The 16,675-nt window shown below is 38.7% G+C and overlaps 1 protein-coding gene across 2 annotated transcripts in view; it reads right to left on the bottom strand.

Annotated features, from left to right (window-relative positions):
- Positions 1-14,369, bottom strand: part of slc37a1 (solute carrier family 37 member 1) — a 53,371-nt gene extending 39,002 nt beyond the window's left edge. The window contains exons 1-4 of one of the 2 annotated variants that reach the window (XM_062975149.1): positions 14,199-14,369; positions 3,622-3,829; positions 1,371-1,452; positions 605-719 (exon numbers count right to left, since the gene is read on the bottom strand). In XM_062975149.1, the coding sequence (XP_062831219.1) occupies positions 605-719; positions 1,371-1,452; positions 3,622-3,677 (253 nt within the window). In that variant the 5' untranslated portion in view covers positions 3,678-3,829; positions 14,199-14,369. Of the gene's footprint in view, positions 1-604; positions 720-1,370; positions 1,453-3,621; positions 3,830-9,204; positions 9,987-14,198 lie in introns of those variants that run through there. The other variant, XM_008107469.3, reaches the window with a different exon arrangement.
- Between the last annotated feature and the right edge of the window lie 2,306 nt (positions 14,370-16,675).

The raw sequence follows: 16,675 nt of genomic DNA, 5'->3' as shown, positions 1-16,675 counted from the left end.
TCAATGTTTTAAATATATCATATTTTGGTGCTAAATTCATAAATACAGTAATTACAACATAACATTACTGCGTATTGAACTACTTTTTCTAACAAATTTGTTGTATAACATGATGTTTTGGTGCTTAATTTGTAAAATCATAACCTAATTTGATGTTTAATAGGCTTTTCCTTAATCCCTCCTTATTATCCAAGATATTCGCTTATCCAAGCTTCTGCTGGCCCGTTTAGCTTGGATAAGTGAGAATCTACTGTATAAGTAAAATTCATAGGCTTTTGGAACAGACAGAATAAAATATGGTAAAGTTCGCTTTAAGGAAGGATAGGCAAAGTGTGGCTTGTGAGGTATATGTTTCATTTCAACCTTCAAGTATCCCCTGAAGCCCGCCCAAAATTCCAAGGTTCCCTAGTCCTTTATAAACATTCAGGACAATTTTCAGTTAATTTTTTGCCTGAAAATCAACCATAAATCCCTAAAGCTGACCACAAATACAGTGGCATGCAATTGCCTTCATATTGGTTGAAAAGGCAGCTAAAAGTGACATTATGTTCCTTTTTATTTATTTGGTCTTGTCTAAACAGTAAGAAAAATATTTACTACTCACCAAATGGTTCCCAACCACATGGAGACTCACTAGGTAACCTTTTAACAGACTGTATATGGATGGCATATTCACTGCGAATAACTTGTGGAGTTATGCAGTGCTTATGCAGTTCTCCCTAAATTAGATTGAAAAATAAGTCAATGAAACACTTCAAAGAATCAAATGAAACAGTTTTTCTTTAAAAACCATGTTTTGCTTTTCAAGTATTAATGTTAATCAGTATGTGCATTTTCAACTTTAAACACTTTTCAATTAGATGACATGTTATTTTCAAACTCACTCACAAACACAATTTACTTAAGACAATGCAAATTTCAATATGGCCTCATTTGGTTTTTAGACACAAGCAATAAAAGAGGAGATTGAAATGACTACTACACTATGGATTAGAAATGACACAAATTGAAATGAAGGAAGGAAGTGGATTGCTTCAGCTTCTACACAGAACTGGGCAGTACTCGGGCCAAAGACTGCATATGATACCGATTATTAAGAACACAAGTAGCCTATCTAATCCCATTCTGAGGAGTAATAAAAAACAAGTGACAAAAGATTCTTAATTAGTTAGTCTATGGAAAGGGGTGTTTTATAAAAATAAAATAAAAAGGAGAGGAGTATACAGTACATTAAATCCCAACAGTTGAAACTCTGACAGACTCTTAGCAAAATTGGAATACTGTCACAGTCTTTAGTCCTTTATCTTTAATCAACTAATTCCTTGTTTGACATCAGCAGGATCTTAGCAATATATTTCCTTGTTACTTACCTTAACTATACTGATTGGTTTTCTTGATAAATGGAAACTAACATAGAGCAAAAAAGTCAGGACAAAGGTGAAAGACCTGTACCTGTAACAGAACAAACATTCCATGAACAGCTATTTTGTTTGCTTTCAGTCACTTTACAGGTTTCCTCTCACAATATATCCAGTTCCTCTTACTTATTTTTATTCCAGAGATGCTGATACTTAAGCAACAGTAAAATATTTTTTAAAATTCTCTCTGCTTTCATTGCATACTCTTTAAACTGTTTTAACAATGAAAAGCTTATAGAAAGAGGAAAGAGTTTTTGAATCATTTTCAAAAGCAACAAGGATATTAACAATAATTAGGAAGTGACCTACAAAATTGCCACATTGTCTTTAAAAAGCTACAGTTCAAGCAGTTACACCCAGGCAAACTTTAAGCACAACTATGATCCATTGTAAAAAATGTGGGCCAGCTACCAATCCTGTTTGACTAGTGAAAACAGATTGCTGGCAATTGATGCAGAACCTCCGGTCTATAAAATATCATGTTCAAAGGCAGAATAACTAACTTTTCTCTTCTGTAGCTATGTTTTGTATAATAATATGATTTAAAGATCATTATCTGCCAAACTCCACATTATAAAAAAAATTCCATCTGATTTCTGCACATGAAAGCTCTTAAAAGCATAACAGTAGGGCAATCCCTCACCATTGTTCAATAACCCCAATTCCAAATATTTCTGGTCTCAATCAATGGGGGGAATGTCTGTGCACTGGATTTCCCCAACCTACATCTTATAAATTTGTGCAAATAAGGAAATGCACTGTCCAAATGAAGTGTAAAACTGGTGTCTTGTTGACTGTTAAGAAATATATTTATAGCCAAAGGGAAAGCTAAATCTAAAAATATATATTTTAACAAGATGCCTTACCCTGTGAACTGATCAAAACCCTGTTTCGTATTTGAATATATTTCTTTAAAAATATTTGGTTTAGAGAAAATCAGAATAGGCAAAAAATGCCCTTCTCCAGAATGAGGATAAAGAATATGTGAGCAGCCCTCCAGACGTTGCTCAATACAATGCCTACCATCACACATTAGAGGTTATACAATCCATAGCCATGGGTTCTGCATTCACAGATTCAACCAACCACAGCTGAGATATATATATAAATCTAAAAGCAAATATTGATTTTGTCACACACCAAGCACTGCGCTGATGTGTACAGCATATTCTGCTGTAGCCTCTTGCCATTTTACAGGCCTTCGGGCTCTTTCTGTCAATCATTTGAGTTATTCACCATGTTGCCCTCCAACTCCAGGCAGTCTTGGATGACACACACTTCTTTGCCCCATTTCAAACCAGCGTCAGAGCAGGATTTGGAGTTGAGGCTGCTATAGTTGCTTAAGTGGATGTTCTCCATCTTAACACTGACAGGGGAAGTGTGTCCCTGTTGGTGCTTTTAGATCTCTCAGTGACTTTTGGCACTCTTGACCATGGTATCCTTCTGGATCGCTGGTGGGGGGGGGGGGATTGGAGGCACTGTGTTGCAGTGGTTCCAGTCTTCTCTCTCAGACAGGTTCCAGATGGTGATGTTTGGGGATACCTGCTCCTCAAAAAAGGGACTGTAATATAGCATCCCATAGGGTGCTATTCTATCCCCAAGAAATTATATTCCTAGAACTGGAGGACCTATAGATGGTAGTGCAAGCACTGGTAACCTCAAGGTTGGACTTCTGCTTTACATTGAGCTACCTCTATACCAAATTCAGAAGCTCTAATGAGTTCAAGACACGCCAGTCAGACTAGTTACTACTTACAGGAATATTCAGGTGTGAGCATATTACACAGCTACATCAGTTGTTAGAAATTAAAACACAACTGAAGACGCATCTCTTCTAGCAGGCTGATCAAGTTAATTTTAACTTGTGAATTTTAACCTAAATTTTTATTGATAATTTTGATCTGTGGTTTACCTGTGGATATTTGTTACATGTATTTTAATAGTGTGTCTGTTTACCATGTTGTACACTACCTCGAGCTACAATGAGAGGCGGGCAATAAAGAAATAAATAAATGAAGATGGTAATAGAAATACTACAAGGAGTATCATTTTACTATACCGCTATATATAATGGGACTTGAGAATCCATGGATTTTGTTATCCACAGGGAGTCCTGGAACCAAACCCCAGAGGATATCAAGGGCCCACTCCACTGGTGAACATTCTACTTCAAAAACATTTGAAAAGATGGATTATAACTTACCATTGATCTCTTGTAAATGAAGTGATCAAACGAATCCCAGCTGGAAGTTCAGCCATTTACTTAAGAACCAGTTTCAGATTTCAATTATTCAAATATTTCAGATATTTGTTCCAAGTGTTCAGTAAAAAACTTTTTCGCATGGAACAATGTCCTCCTTGATGGCATCAATCATTCTTTGTTTAAAAAATATGTTTTTATTGAAGTTTTTCTTAAAAGACAAAAACAAAACATTGTTATCAAAGTCGAAAGAAAAAAAGAGAAAAATGAATAAAAATAATAATAAGAATAATAATATAAAAAAGTCCTCTTTTTTCGGTAATACTTTCTGCCTCCACACCCTGGCATAGACCATCCTTGCTGCTGTAACCAAAAAATTAAACAAAATTTCTTTACTTTTGTCATTTTTTATATCTAACATACCCAGCAGAAAGAATTCAGGCTCTCTTTGAATTTTTATTTTTAGAATAGATTGTATAGCTTTATTTATCATTTTCCAGAACTGTTGTACTTTCGGACAAGACCACCAGGTGTGAAAAAAAGTTCCCGTCTGTTGTTCGCTTTTCCAACATCTGTTGGATGCATTCTTGTAGCATTTAGAAATTTTATATGGAGTTATATACCATCTATATTGCATCTTGAGCCAGTTTTCTTTCAAATCATATGAATAAGTGTTCTTAAGCCTTTGGTTCCATGCTTTTTCCCAGTGTCTCAATTTGATTGGATGGCCAACATTCTGGGCCCATTTCACGATAGAGTCTTTTGTTTGTTCTTTCTCTGTTACCCACTCTAGTAAGTTTTTTTTGAAAATTTTAGTAATCAATTTTATCTCCGTTTTCATTATACTGTCCCAAAAGCCGTTTTTATCTGCAAAGCCCAGCTCCCTGTCTTTCTTAAAAAGTTCGAATACCTGCCTATATTGAAACCACGAGCAGTTTGGAAACTTAAGTTTAATGTCTTTTTCCTCTTTTAGGTCTACTTTATCTTTTTATTTTATCAATAGGTCATCATATATGGGCCAGCTTTGCCAGCCCAGTTCTCTTCTTTGGAAAGCTTCCAGAGGGGATAACCATAAAGGGGGGGGGGGGGGTCTGTCTATAAAGTCCTGATTTGTATCTATTCCATGTTTTTATCAAGCCGGCTCTTATATAGTGATTCAAAAAATTCTCTCTATCTTTGTCCTTTCATACCATATATAGGCATCAATCATTCTGAAGAGGCATATCTTTTGTAAAAAGCATTAAAACATTAATAATCACAAAGTAACATCAGTTAGGTGATGAACCTAACATTCTTAGGTAATATATAAATATACTGAAGCTGATATTTTTACATTTATTATAGAAGTATGTCTTTTCAGATTGTTGTTTATTTCTCTATATTTCAACATGTAGAGCAGCCTATATAATATGCTAGAGATCTTAACATGGAAGAATAAGAGGGGATAAATCACATAGTAGGTTTTGGTACATTTCTCAATATACCTGTTCTGAGATAAACTGTACCAATGAAGAACAAAAATAAAACACTGTAAGTAAAGGTTGCACAAAAATGAATGAGATGAAAACTTTGACCTGCAGAATGTTTGTCCATTTTAGATGGTAAAGACATAGGAATATTTTCAGAAAAGAAGTGGTAACACCAAATCTAGATAGGTATGTTATACAAACATTATCACAGCCTTTATTATGAGTCTTCTCTGCATTTGATAGCATGACATTTTCCTTGTGAAATTGAAAGGGGTTTGAACAGCAAGGGACATACAGTGCAAGAACCAGTTGCTAAAAGGTTTTTGAGACATTAATCCAGCTGTTAATCCTAATTCGAACAAAACTATTTCTATGCACCTTGATTTAATATTCAGCAGTTAGTTAGAAGCAAATATGACAACACTGCTGTATGGAATTCCTAACACAAGAAAGAATTGCATACTAGCCAGATAGGCAGGAAGACCATCCAATGATGTGTATAAAATCATTTCTGTGAGCTGGTAGTCTCTGTAACGGGCAGCATGTCTGGCTTCAGAACATCACAGCATGTCAAACATATTACTGAGTACATTCAAAAAAGAGGATTTGGAGGCATCAACCCCAATAAAGCATATCTGAAAAACAGATGTTTGTATTCATCCCAGATACTAATGAGGATAACGTTTGCCAGCCAAGAGGTTAAGCTATATTTGAAAGACAGCATTGCAAATTTTCACAATGCATTAAATACGATTATCATCTGACATAAAGATTCAACTATGGAGGTTTGTTCATGAACAAGCTCATTAACTTCAATGGGATTTGTTCTTTTAATCCAGGCTATATCAGAAATAATTTCTTGGATGATTTGCAAATGTCCAAATGAAAAAAGAAATCCCTCATCTGATGCTGCTAACTGGAAACAAAATATCTTAGAAATAACTTGCATTGAAATAGGAATCTTAATGATAAAACTGTAAAAATAAAGTATGAGTCCTTTTCTCATTCTAACAGCATTCAAATGTCTGCTGACTGAAGTGGCCAATGCATTAAACCTGTTTACTTATAACATACATCCACCCCTTTATGTGTGCCCTGCCTTTGTCCAGATTGGAATAATTAAAACATACTTAGCAAAACTATACAAAAAACTATGATTAAAACAGTATTAAACCAACACTGAAATTAAAAAAAAAACACACAAATTTTAAAACAGTGCAGTACCATTAAAAAACTTTATTTTTTGTATACAGTATAGCATTTTTTCCTTGTCTACAGTACACAATGTGTAAAATATGGTGAACTACAAGCTGAACAACAACAGTAATGAAAAGCAACTATAAAGTCAACGTTTGGAGAAATTTATAATTTGCAGTTGAACTTTCCTATGGAGGTAATTTCACAAAAGTAGATCAGCATGCCTTTCTCCCAATTGATTCACAGAAAGTGCAGGCGGTTTTATTTTTTTTATTTTTTATTTTAAGGGTTTCTTTTTAAGGAAACTAGTTTTTAAAATGGATTACGGATTTACAGTGCACTCTCATGCATGCCTACTGAAAAATAAGCCCCACTCACTGAAATAAATCATGCTCCCAGTGATGGACTGCACCTTTAGAGGCTAAACCAGGGTTAAATGGTATTAGTATGTGCCCTAAATTACAATGAGAGAAAGAAATGATGACGCAAAGTAGCGTCACTAGGAGAGGCAGACTGCACCGGTTAACATCGTCAAAGGAAATGTCACCAAAATTGCTGACTGTAAAATATTGAAGCAGAAATGTATTTATTATAAAAAAAATATCTCTGTAGTTAGATATTGCAGCAAAAACATTTTTGTAAGCCCAGATGTAGCTTACACACATATTTTCAATATGTCTACAAGGCTAAAACTCTTTGCTAATTTATACTTTTGAATCTCCTAATGCACATGTGCTCTGGTCAGAACTTTTATTATTTATTACCCAGTCAGTGACACTTCAAATAACTTCGTTTCATCTGTATGTCTACAAGCGCACACTATTGTTTCCATTGGTGCTGGGTTTTAATAAGTCAGATTTAGTACAGGTTGAACATCTCTTGTCTAGAATTCCAAAATACTCCAAAATCAAAAATCCTCCCAATGACTGATTGAGATAGTGACACCTTTGCTTTCTGATGATTCAATGTACATAAAATTGGTTTATGTGTAGAACTAACCTCAGCAATGTGCACAAGGTCTATGTGAAACATCAATGAATTTCATGTTTGGTCCCATCTCTAGGATATCTCAATATTACATACATGCAAATATGGGTATTTCAAAATCCAAAAGACTTCTGATACCAAGCATTTTGAATGAGGGATGGCCCCCTCCCTGCTGTCCTTCCAGCGACAGGCTAAAACCTTCTTATTCAAGCAGGTTTTTAAAGATGATGGTGTATAAGATCAATTCAGGGGGTGCTGCGGTTTTTAACTCTGAATGTGTTTTATTAATGATTTTTAACTGGGAATTTTTAAAAATACTATATATATTTAATCCTGTTTGTATATTTGTATATTTTAAATTGCTACGCTGATGCTTTTATGTTAAGCTGCTTTGAGTCCCCTGCGGGGGAGATAAAGCAGGGTATAAATAAATATAATAATAATAGTAAAGGTAAAAGTTTCCCCTTGACATTAAGTCTAGTTGTGTCCGACTCTGGGGGTTGGTGCTTATCTCCATTTCTAAGCTGAAGAGCCACCGTTGTCCATAGACATTTCTTAGGCCAGCATAACCATATGGAGTGCCGTTATCTCCCGCATTAGCAGCACCTATTGATCTACTAACATTTGCATATTTTCAAACTGCTAGGTTGGCAGAAGCTGGGGCTAACAGCGGGAGCTCACCTTGTTCCCCAGATTCAAACCGCTGACCTTTCGGTCAGCAAGTCCAGCTTTTTTTTAAGCAAATCATGAAGAGTTGTTTATTTACCCTGTTTATACCCTGCCTTTCACTACCACGAGGGGGACTCAAGGAGGCTTACATATGGCAATTATTGAATGTATTAAAACACATTCAAAACATTGGGCTTAAAATAAATTGAATTAAAATTAATACTTATTTAACATATAAAAATTGCATTCAATATTAAAATCACGACACCCAAAAATTGTAGTCTAAGGCCATTCCATAGTCATTGCATAAATTCCAAATCTATAATTGCACTTCACTAGGTATTCTCTGAAAGCCTGACCCCACAGCCAGGTTTTTACTTTCCTTCTGAAGGCTAGACTACATCTTTCCCTCAGTACTAAAATAATAGTGCTATCATTACAGATGATCAAGGTTCATCCTGCTCTTTCTATGGTAAAAAACTCTGAGGACCACATCTTAACATTACTTTTTTTATTTACTACTAGCTTAGGTACCCAGCAGTGCCCATAACGCAAAATAATTTGGAAATCAGCTCCATCGATAAACTTCAGTAGACACTCAAGACAGATAAACTTCAGTAGACACTCAAGACAGATAAACTTCAGGGGACACGCATGGGGATTTGGTTAATTAGTTAAAATACAGGAGTAAACCATGATTTTCTTTTAAACCCTGAAAATTTCGTGAAACTACAACTCTCATGATCCCTATAGCACTGAGCCCTGGCTACACCCCAGGCATGGGCAAACTTTGGCTCTCCATGTTTTAGACTTCAACAAGGAATTGTGGGAGTTGAAGTCCAAAACACTTGGAGGGAAGGCCGAAATTTGCCCATGCCCGACTGTTAGGGCTCAGTGCTATGGGGATCGTGAGAGTTGTAGTTTCACGGGGTCTTTAGCCTTCTCTGTCAAAGGCTGCTGGTGCCTCACCATCCTATAATTCCCTCGAGTCCTTAGCATGCAACAGCAGTAGTGAAAGTGTTGCCAGAGCGCATTAATTCGATAGTGTAGATGCTCGCCTTCTCCTCAACGCATCCCTCAATGGAGGCTGCCTTGAACTGACTGGCAGGAGCAGCAGGTGCGCCTCAGAGGGGAGGCGAGGCGAGGCGCGGCTTTTCTGCCCTCAGGAAGAACAAACCACAAGCGCCGAGAGCGGGGAAGGGGCCTCTCCCTCTCCCTTCTGAAGCCCCTTCCCCTCCCCATGAAGACCCCACTTTCCCCCTACCTGGAAGGAGGAAGAGCAGAGAGGCAGTCCCTCGGCGAGGCCAGGCGGCGTTTGTTTCCCGGCAGCGGCCTCTTCCTGTTGAAGGCGCGGTTTCGCCTCATTCAAGCGCAGCCAACATTTGCGTAGTTATAGTTACTCACTCCTCTGAGGAACCTGTTTCGCCGGCCTCCCTTTCGCCCCAGGAGGAAGGAAGGAAGGAAGGAAAAAAAGCGCTCCGGGGGTGGCCAGAGGCGGCAGATATTCCTGCCATGTCTCCTCAGCGGGGATGTCTTTCTCCCGGCTTAACACAAGGGGGGCATCGCTTCGCCCACATGCTTGAGGCCAGAAGTGTTTAATCAGAATCATAGAGTTGTAAGAGACCTCACGGACCATCCAGTCCAACCTTCTGCCAAGAAGCAGGAAAATGGCGTTCAAAGCATCCCCGACAGATGGCCATCCAGCTTCTGCTTAAAAACCTCCAAAGAAGGAGCCTCCACCACAGTCCGGGGCAGAGAGTTCCACTGCTGAACAGCTCTCACAGTGAGGAAGTTCCTCCTAATGTTCAGGTGGAATCTCTTTTCCTGTAGTTTGAAGCCGTTTTGCATCCTAATCTCCAGGGCAGCAGAAAACAAGCTTGCTCCCTCTTCCCTATGACTTCCTCTCACGTATTTATACATGGCTATCATGTCTCCTCTCAGCCTTCTCTTCTGCAGGCTAAACATGGCCAGCTCTTTAAGCCACTCCTCATAGGGCTTGTTCTCCAGACCCTTGATCATTTTAGTCGCCCTCTGGACACTTTCCAGCTTGTCAACATCTCTCTTCAATTGCGGTGCCCAGAATTGGACACTGTGATTCCAGGTGTGGTCTGACCAAGGCAGAATAGAGGGGTAGCATGACTTCCCTGGATCTAGATACTATACTCCTATTTATGCAGGCCAAAATCCCATTGGCTTTTAAAGACGCAGCATTGCATTGTAAGCTCATGACTGACTTGTCCACAAGGACTCCCAAGATCCTTTTCAACATACTGCTGTCGAGCCAGGCATCGTCCTCCATTCGGTATCTCTGCATTTAATTTTTTTCTGCCTAAGTGGAGTATCTTGCATTTGTCCCTGTTGAACTTCATTTTGTTAGTTTCAGCCCATCTCTCTAATCTGTTAGGATCGTTGTGAATTCTGCTCCTGTTTTCTGGAGTGTTGGCTAACCCTCCCAATTTGGTGTTGTCTGCAAACTTGAAGATCATGCCTTCTAACCCTTCATCTACGTCATTAATAAAGATATTGAACAGAACTGGGCAGGCTAGAACCCAGAACCTCAATCAGTGGCTGATGCTGGATGAGAGACTCCCTCCTGGGCACACAGGAGACTGGACGACTTAGAACAGACTGCGCTTGGCACCACGAGATGCAGAGCCAACCTTAAGAAATAGGGCCACAAATTGGACTCCACTACATGCAAGTGTGGAGAAGAGCAAACCACAGACCACCTATTACAATGCAGTCTGAGCACATGCAGAATGGAGGACTTTCTTACAGCAACACCAGAGGCACTCCAAATGGCCAGCTACTGGGCAAATATAATGCCAAGTTGTTGTTGTTTGTTTGTTTAAAAAACTTCGTGTTTTCAAATACATTACAACTTATACCCTCGGTTTGCTTCTGACACGATAAATACTGTAAATAAATCGAGGGAACTATTATTTCATTCAACCATTCACATCCCCCTACAACATGCTTTCTATGCCCAATCCTTAAGTGTGTATTTATGTGTGTACACATTTTAAAGCTTTAGTTGTATTTATTTTTTAAAAAATAAATAATGGTAAAAAAAGAAGAATGGCCTGCCTCAGGGGAACACAAATGATCAGCCGCTGCCAGAAGGGACAGAGAGTTTCATCTATGTTGACGATTGTGCCATCACCACTCTAGCAGGGACCATGGAATGTATTTATTTATTTACTATATTTCTTTCTATCCTGCTCTTCTCATCCCGAAGGGGACTCAGAGCAGCTTACAGTTTGGTCACTTCAGTGCCACATTGCAAATGCACAGTATAAATATAATACACCCAGGCCTGTAGCGAGGGGTTGGGGATTAGGGGTTCAACCCCCCCCCCCCAAATTTTCAGGTTAAAAAAAAACCTGGTTTACTCATGAATTTTAGCTGGTTAACCAAATCCACATGCTAAGTCTATGAGACGCAAAACATTAAGAGACCCTCCAGGCACTATCTCAAGCTGATATTGACAGGTCTGTAGCCGAGGGAGGGGGTGCTAGGGGTTCAACCCCCCCCCCCGAAATTTTTAAAACCTCTCCTGAATTTTTTTTTCTGGCTACGGCCCTGAATACACCATACAAATCAAAGCACACTGAAACATAAAATAAAAGACAAAAAATCACCCAAAGCATAATAATGTCCAGAAATAAGATATAAATAAATATTAAGCATTCATAACATTTAAAACCAATTACAATTATTATTGTGGAGACTCATCAATTAAATAGTATATTTCGCTAAACTCGGTCTTCAGTGATAAACGTGAGCCAGCAGGAAAATTAAGGGAAGCCTCCACAAAATAAGTAAATAAATAAATAAATAGAATAAAATCTGAAAATAAAAAATAAAAATCCCCACTAAAGCCCAGGAGGAACAGAGTTGAAAGTTGAGCTTTGGCAGAGAAGCCAGCAGCGCCAAGCCAAGCCCAGTTTCCGTACTAAGTTGACGGTCAAAGTGGGGCTGGTTGATAAAATTCCCCTTTACTGTTGACTTATAAGGTATCAGTGACTTGAAATAACTTCGGGCTATGGCTAGCTAGCGGGAAATGGTGGTGCTGATAGAATGAATGGTAGAAATGGTTGAACAGAAGCTCTCCAAAGCTTAGGTACTCGTACTACTTATTACAGGGAAAACCAGCTGATTCCTAATCCACCTAAAACACAGACATGTGCTTTTCATCTTAAGAACAGACAAGCATCCCGAGCTCTGAGGATTAACTGGGAAGGAATCCCACTGGAGCATTGTAACACACCAAAATACCCGTTACTCTGGACCGTGCTCTGTCTTATAAGAAGCACTGCTTGAAAATCAAGCAAAAAGTGAGTGCTAGAAATAATATACGAAAGCTGACTGGCACAATCTGGGGATCACAACCAGACACAATGAAGACATTTGCCCTTGCGTTTTGTTGCTCTGCTGCTGAATACGCATGCCCAGTGTGGAATTCATCTCACTACATTAAAACAGTGGATGTGGCTCTTAATGAGACATGCCACATTATCACAGGATGTCTACGCCCTACACCACTGGAGAAATTATACTGTTTAGCCAGTATTGTACAACCTAACATCTGCCAGGAAGTAGCAGCCTGTAATGAAAGGACCAAGGCATTGACATCTATGGTCAATCCTCTCTTTGGTTATCAGCCAGCAAGCCAACACCTTAAATCAAGAAATAGCTTCCTAAGAACACCTCATCAAGCAAGAGTCCAAAAGTGGCAGGCTAGAACCCAAAACCTCAATCAGTGGCTGATACTGGATGAGAAACTTCCCCTCAGACACACAGATGATTGTGCGACTTGGAAGGCACTGAACAGACTGCGCTCTGGCACCATGAGATGCAGAGCCAACCTTAAGAAATGGGGCCACAAAGTGGAGTCCATGACATGCGAGTGTGGAGAAGAGCAAACCACAGACCACTTACTACAATGCAGTCTGAGCTCTGCCACATGCACAATGGGGGACCTACTTACAGTGACACCAGAAGCACCCTTTGGCCAGCTTATGGTCAAAGGACATTTAGTATAATGCCAAGTTTTAACTTTGTGGGTTTTCTATACTATGAACTGTATTCCCAACTCGCTTCTGACACAATAAATAAAAAACATAAAATATTTTTAATTTACTTTATTTTGATATCCCACCTTTGTCCCAGTATAGGGACTCAAGGCAAGTAACAATAAATATAAAACAATATGGATGTATACAAATATAATGTTTTCTGCCTAGCCCGGTAAAATCTTCCTCTAGGGTGTGAATAATATAGTGCTGTTTTGATTAGATAAGAATTCACATTCCAAGAATGCAGTCACTTATTATATAGATTTATATTTGACATTAATTTCCCTTGCTTCAAGGAGGAGCTGCTTGCTGCTCTATTTCATTTTTTAATTCATGTCATTGCTTCACCATATTAACTTGAATATGTCAACTCGCAAGACTACACTAAACTTAGATGTGTCAAGTAGCAAACAAATCCCATTCAACTGGTAACAAGTCTAACTGCCTAACCTTGGAATTGGGTAGCTGTTTCATAAAGGCTTATATTTTCAATCACAGAGCACTGTAGGTGGAAATCTAATTGTTAGTATCAGCTAGACTGACTCAGTGAGAACTTGATAAAGCAACACATTTCCATTCATTCACTGCATCTACTCTGGTTAGAACTAACAATAGACCACATATCGTAGAATAATTCCCCATTATATAAAAGTCTGTGGTATATGCTGTCATTTAAGCCTGTATATAAATAATATCTTTCAGTTCTACATTACTTTTTTCCTTTAATGGTTATTACACAACACTATTGTCCTAAACAATTCTAGATCTAGATCATGTTTTTACTACATAAACCAGTTCTTATTTATTAGCATTACTTGTTATTTAGAATACTACATGTTAAACAAAAAGGAAAAATGAGCATAAAGCTGAAAGAGCAAAAAGCTATTTACTCAACTTAATCTGATACTCTTTTCTGTTACCAAACTGTTACCAAACAGTTTTCTGGTATCCTTATTTTCAGAATAATCAGAAAGCAATACAACTAATCCAACATTTATTTCCATGTAAAAAAAAGTTGCATTTGTAACCCTAAAATGTTATTTGATCTGTTTTCAGTGGGATAGGGTGTTTCATATACTTGCCGAAAAGCAAGTAAACATACAGACACGAGTATTGAGTTTATATTGGTTACACAGACAAACATTCATTCAAAAGCCATTCATTCAGCATACACACTCACCACCCCTTTTCCATTGAGGTCTGCTGTGAGTAGAAAGGTGGGTGGACAGATGCTCAGTCGCTGAAGGTCTGGTATACACTCTGTTTGGAAGGGTCTTCCTTATACGGGATTTTTTCATCCGTCATTCCATTGTTTGGTGGTCACTTTCAGTTCCATCTTTGGCCACGTACGACTTTATCATTCATGGAACTGATGGGTTGTTCTGTTCAAATTCTGCAATTTAATTAGTCCATTGTCTTTGGTTATGCAAGCTTATCAGCAGGAAACCCAAGATTCTCAGTTCAGTTCATTGTTTTTCTTCTTCTCCTTAAACACTTTTCTTGCCAAGGCTTGCATGCCTTGCCCCTCTCTCTGGGTCCCATAATGCAATTTCCAGATTGCATTTTGTGATGGTAGCTTCAGTCTTGGTCTTAGAAGTCCCCAACCAGACCCCAGACATTCAAAGTGTTCTTTGCAAAGTCATTGCTAATTATAATTATAGATGAGGCTCTCTATGGCTTTTCAGTCTATTTTTGGTGTTAGTGTATTATACAAGGGATGAACAACTGGTTTAGCCCTATAAGGCACACCAGAAATCAGTTTAGTATTAACCCAATTAAAAATTTACATATTTTAATTTTACAGGATTACTAGTGTTAACATAGAATTTTTTGAAACTGCTATTATGGCTCTGCTATATAAATTAGCATAAATTTGTTAGAAATTGGATCTATCTATTGACTATACATGGAGCCCTGGTGGCGAAGTGTGTTAAAGCACTGAGCTGCTGAACTTGCAGACTGAAAGATCCCAGGTTCAAACCCCGGGTGCCGCATGAGCGGCCGCTGTTAGCTCCAGCTTCTGCTAACCTAGCAGTTCGAAAACATGCCAATGTGAGTAGATCAATAGGTACCGCTACGGTGGGAAGATAACGGCGCTCCATTCAGTCATGCCGGCCACATGACCTTGGAGGTGTCTACGGACAATGCTGGCTCTTCGGCTTAGAAATGGAGATGAGCACCAACCCCCAGAGTCAGACATGACTGGAGGAAACCTTTACCTTTACCGGGTTGTTGTATGACTTTCGGGCTGTGTGGCCATGTTCCAGAAGTATTCTCTCCTGACGTTTCGCCCACATCTTTGGCAGGCATCCTCAGAGGTTGTGAGGTATACCTCACAACCTCTGAGGATGTCTGCCATAGATGTGGCAGTTTGTTGCAGTTTGTTGCAGCGAGAACAATCATATGGGCTGAGGTTGAGAAAAGTGTACGCTCCAAGAAATCTTTAAGGTGAAATAGCATTCTTGGTTATATTTATATAATGATTGTTTCCTTGACTAGGAGATATTCTACTCTCTGCTGAGATCACAAATAAAAGGGTGTGTAACCTGTTTCCCAAAATAGGCAATGATTATGCCCCGTGAACTGACATTCCATTGACTGCACTCAGAACATCCCACACATCAAAGCCATGCAAAACTGTAATGCCATTTCCTGAGACGAGATGACATTACTTGATGTCATTGTTGTGAACAGATGTGTTGTTTTTTCTGTTGTGTGCCTTCAAGTCATTTCAATCTAATGGAGATCTGATGAAGAACCTATCAGGGACTTCTCTTGGCAGAAGGCATGTACCCCCCCCCCCCCCAAATTCCCAGGGTGGTCTGTGAGAAGGCCTTACATGTATTATTTAAACTGTTACGTTTATTTATATAATGATCTGATCACCACGCTCAATATATCCCATATGCATGGAGGCATTGGGATAATGATACAAAAGGTTTGCTAGGGTAGATCCTCTCTCACTCAGACTCAGCCCCCCCTGAACCAAAATCCCAGCCCCACCCCACCCAAATCAAAATCCTGGCTACGGGCCTAGGATTTATTCATTGGTAATTTGCCTTTGATTCTTCTCAGGCTCAGATAGTCTGGTTTGTCCAAGGTCACCCAATGTGTTTTCATAGCTGAGTGGGGATTTGAACACTGGTCTCCAAAGTCATAATCCAGTGCGCAAACCACTATATCATATTGGTGTGCATGCACACACAAACACGCACACACCTTTATTTGGAAGATTGATGTGGAAATCCTACAAACCTGCTATGATGAGACAGATACAGAGGCCAATAATACAGAATGGAGAAAAGTAAAGTGAAATCAATCTCTCTGACTCTCATAGCCTCATTCGTACCAGATCTTTCCATAAAGCCATTCTACTTTCTCTCTTTTGTCAAATTACTGTCCCTATAGAATCACATTCCAACATTTGATATCCGTCACTAATCTTCACACACATCTCTATGTAACAAAAATTGAAATAAAAAGTCTGTTTCTGGTTTGAAAGTGTTATTTCCTGTGTAACTGTGTGGTACTTATTGTATTTTGAAAGTTGCTGTTATATTCCAGAAACTTTGTTTTTGTGGCTGTCACAAACAATGTTGAATTGGTGGAAACTCTGAGATATTCACTGAAAAATTATAGCAAAATGTGCTGCAGGTG

This window comes from Anolis carolinensis, chromosome 3 (genome assembly GCF_035594765.1).
Source record: "Anolis carolinensis isolate JA03-04 chromosome 3, rAnoCar3.1.pri, whole genome shotgun sequence".
Taxonomy (NCBI): Eukaryota; Metazoa; Chordata; class Lepidosauria; order Squamata; family Dactyloidae; genus Anolis; species Anolis carolinensis.
This window is presented reverse-complemented; position numbering and strand designations above follow the sequence as displayed.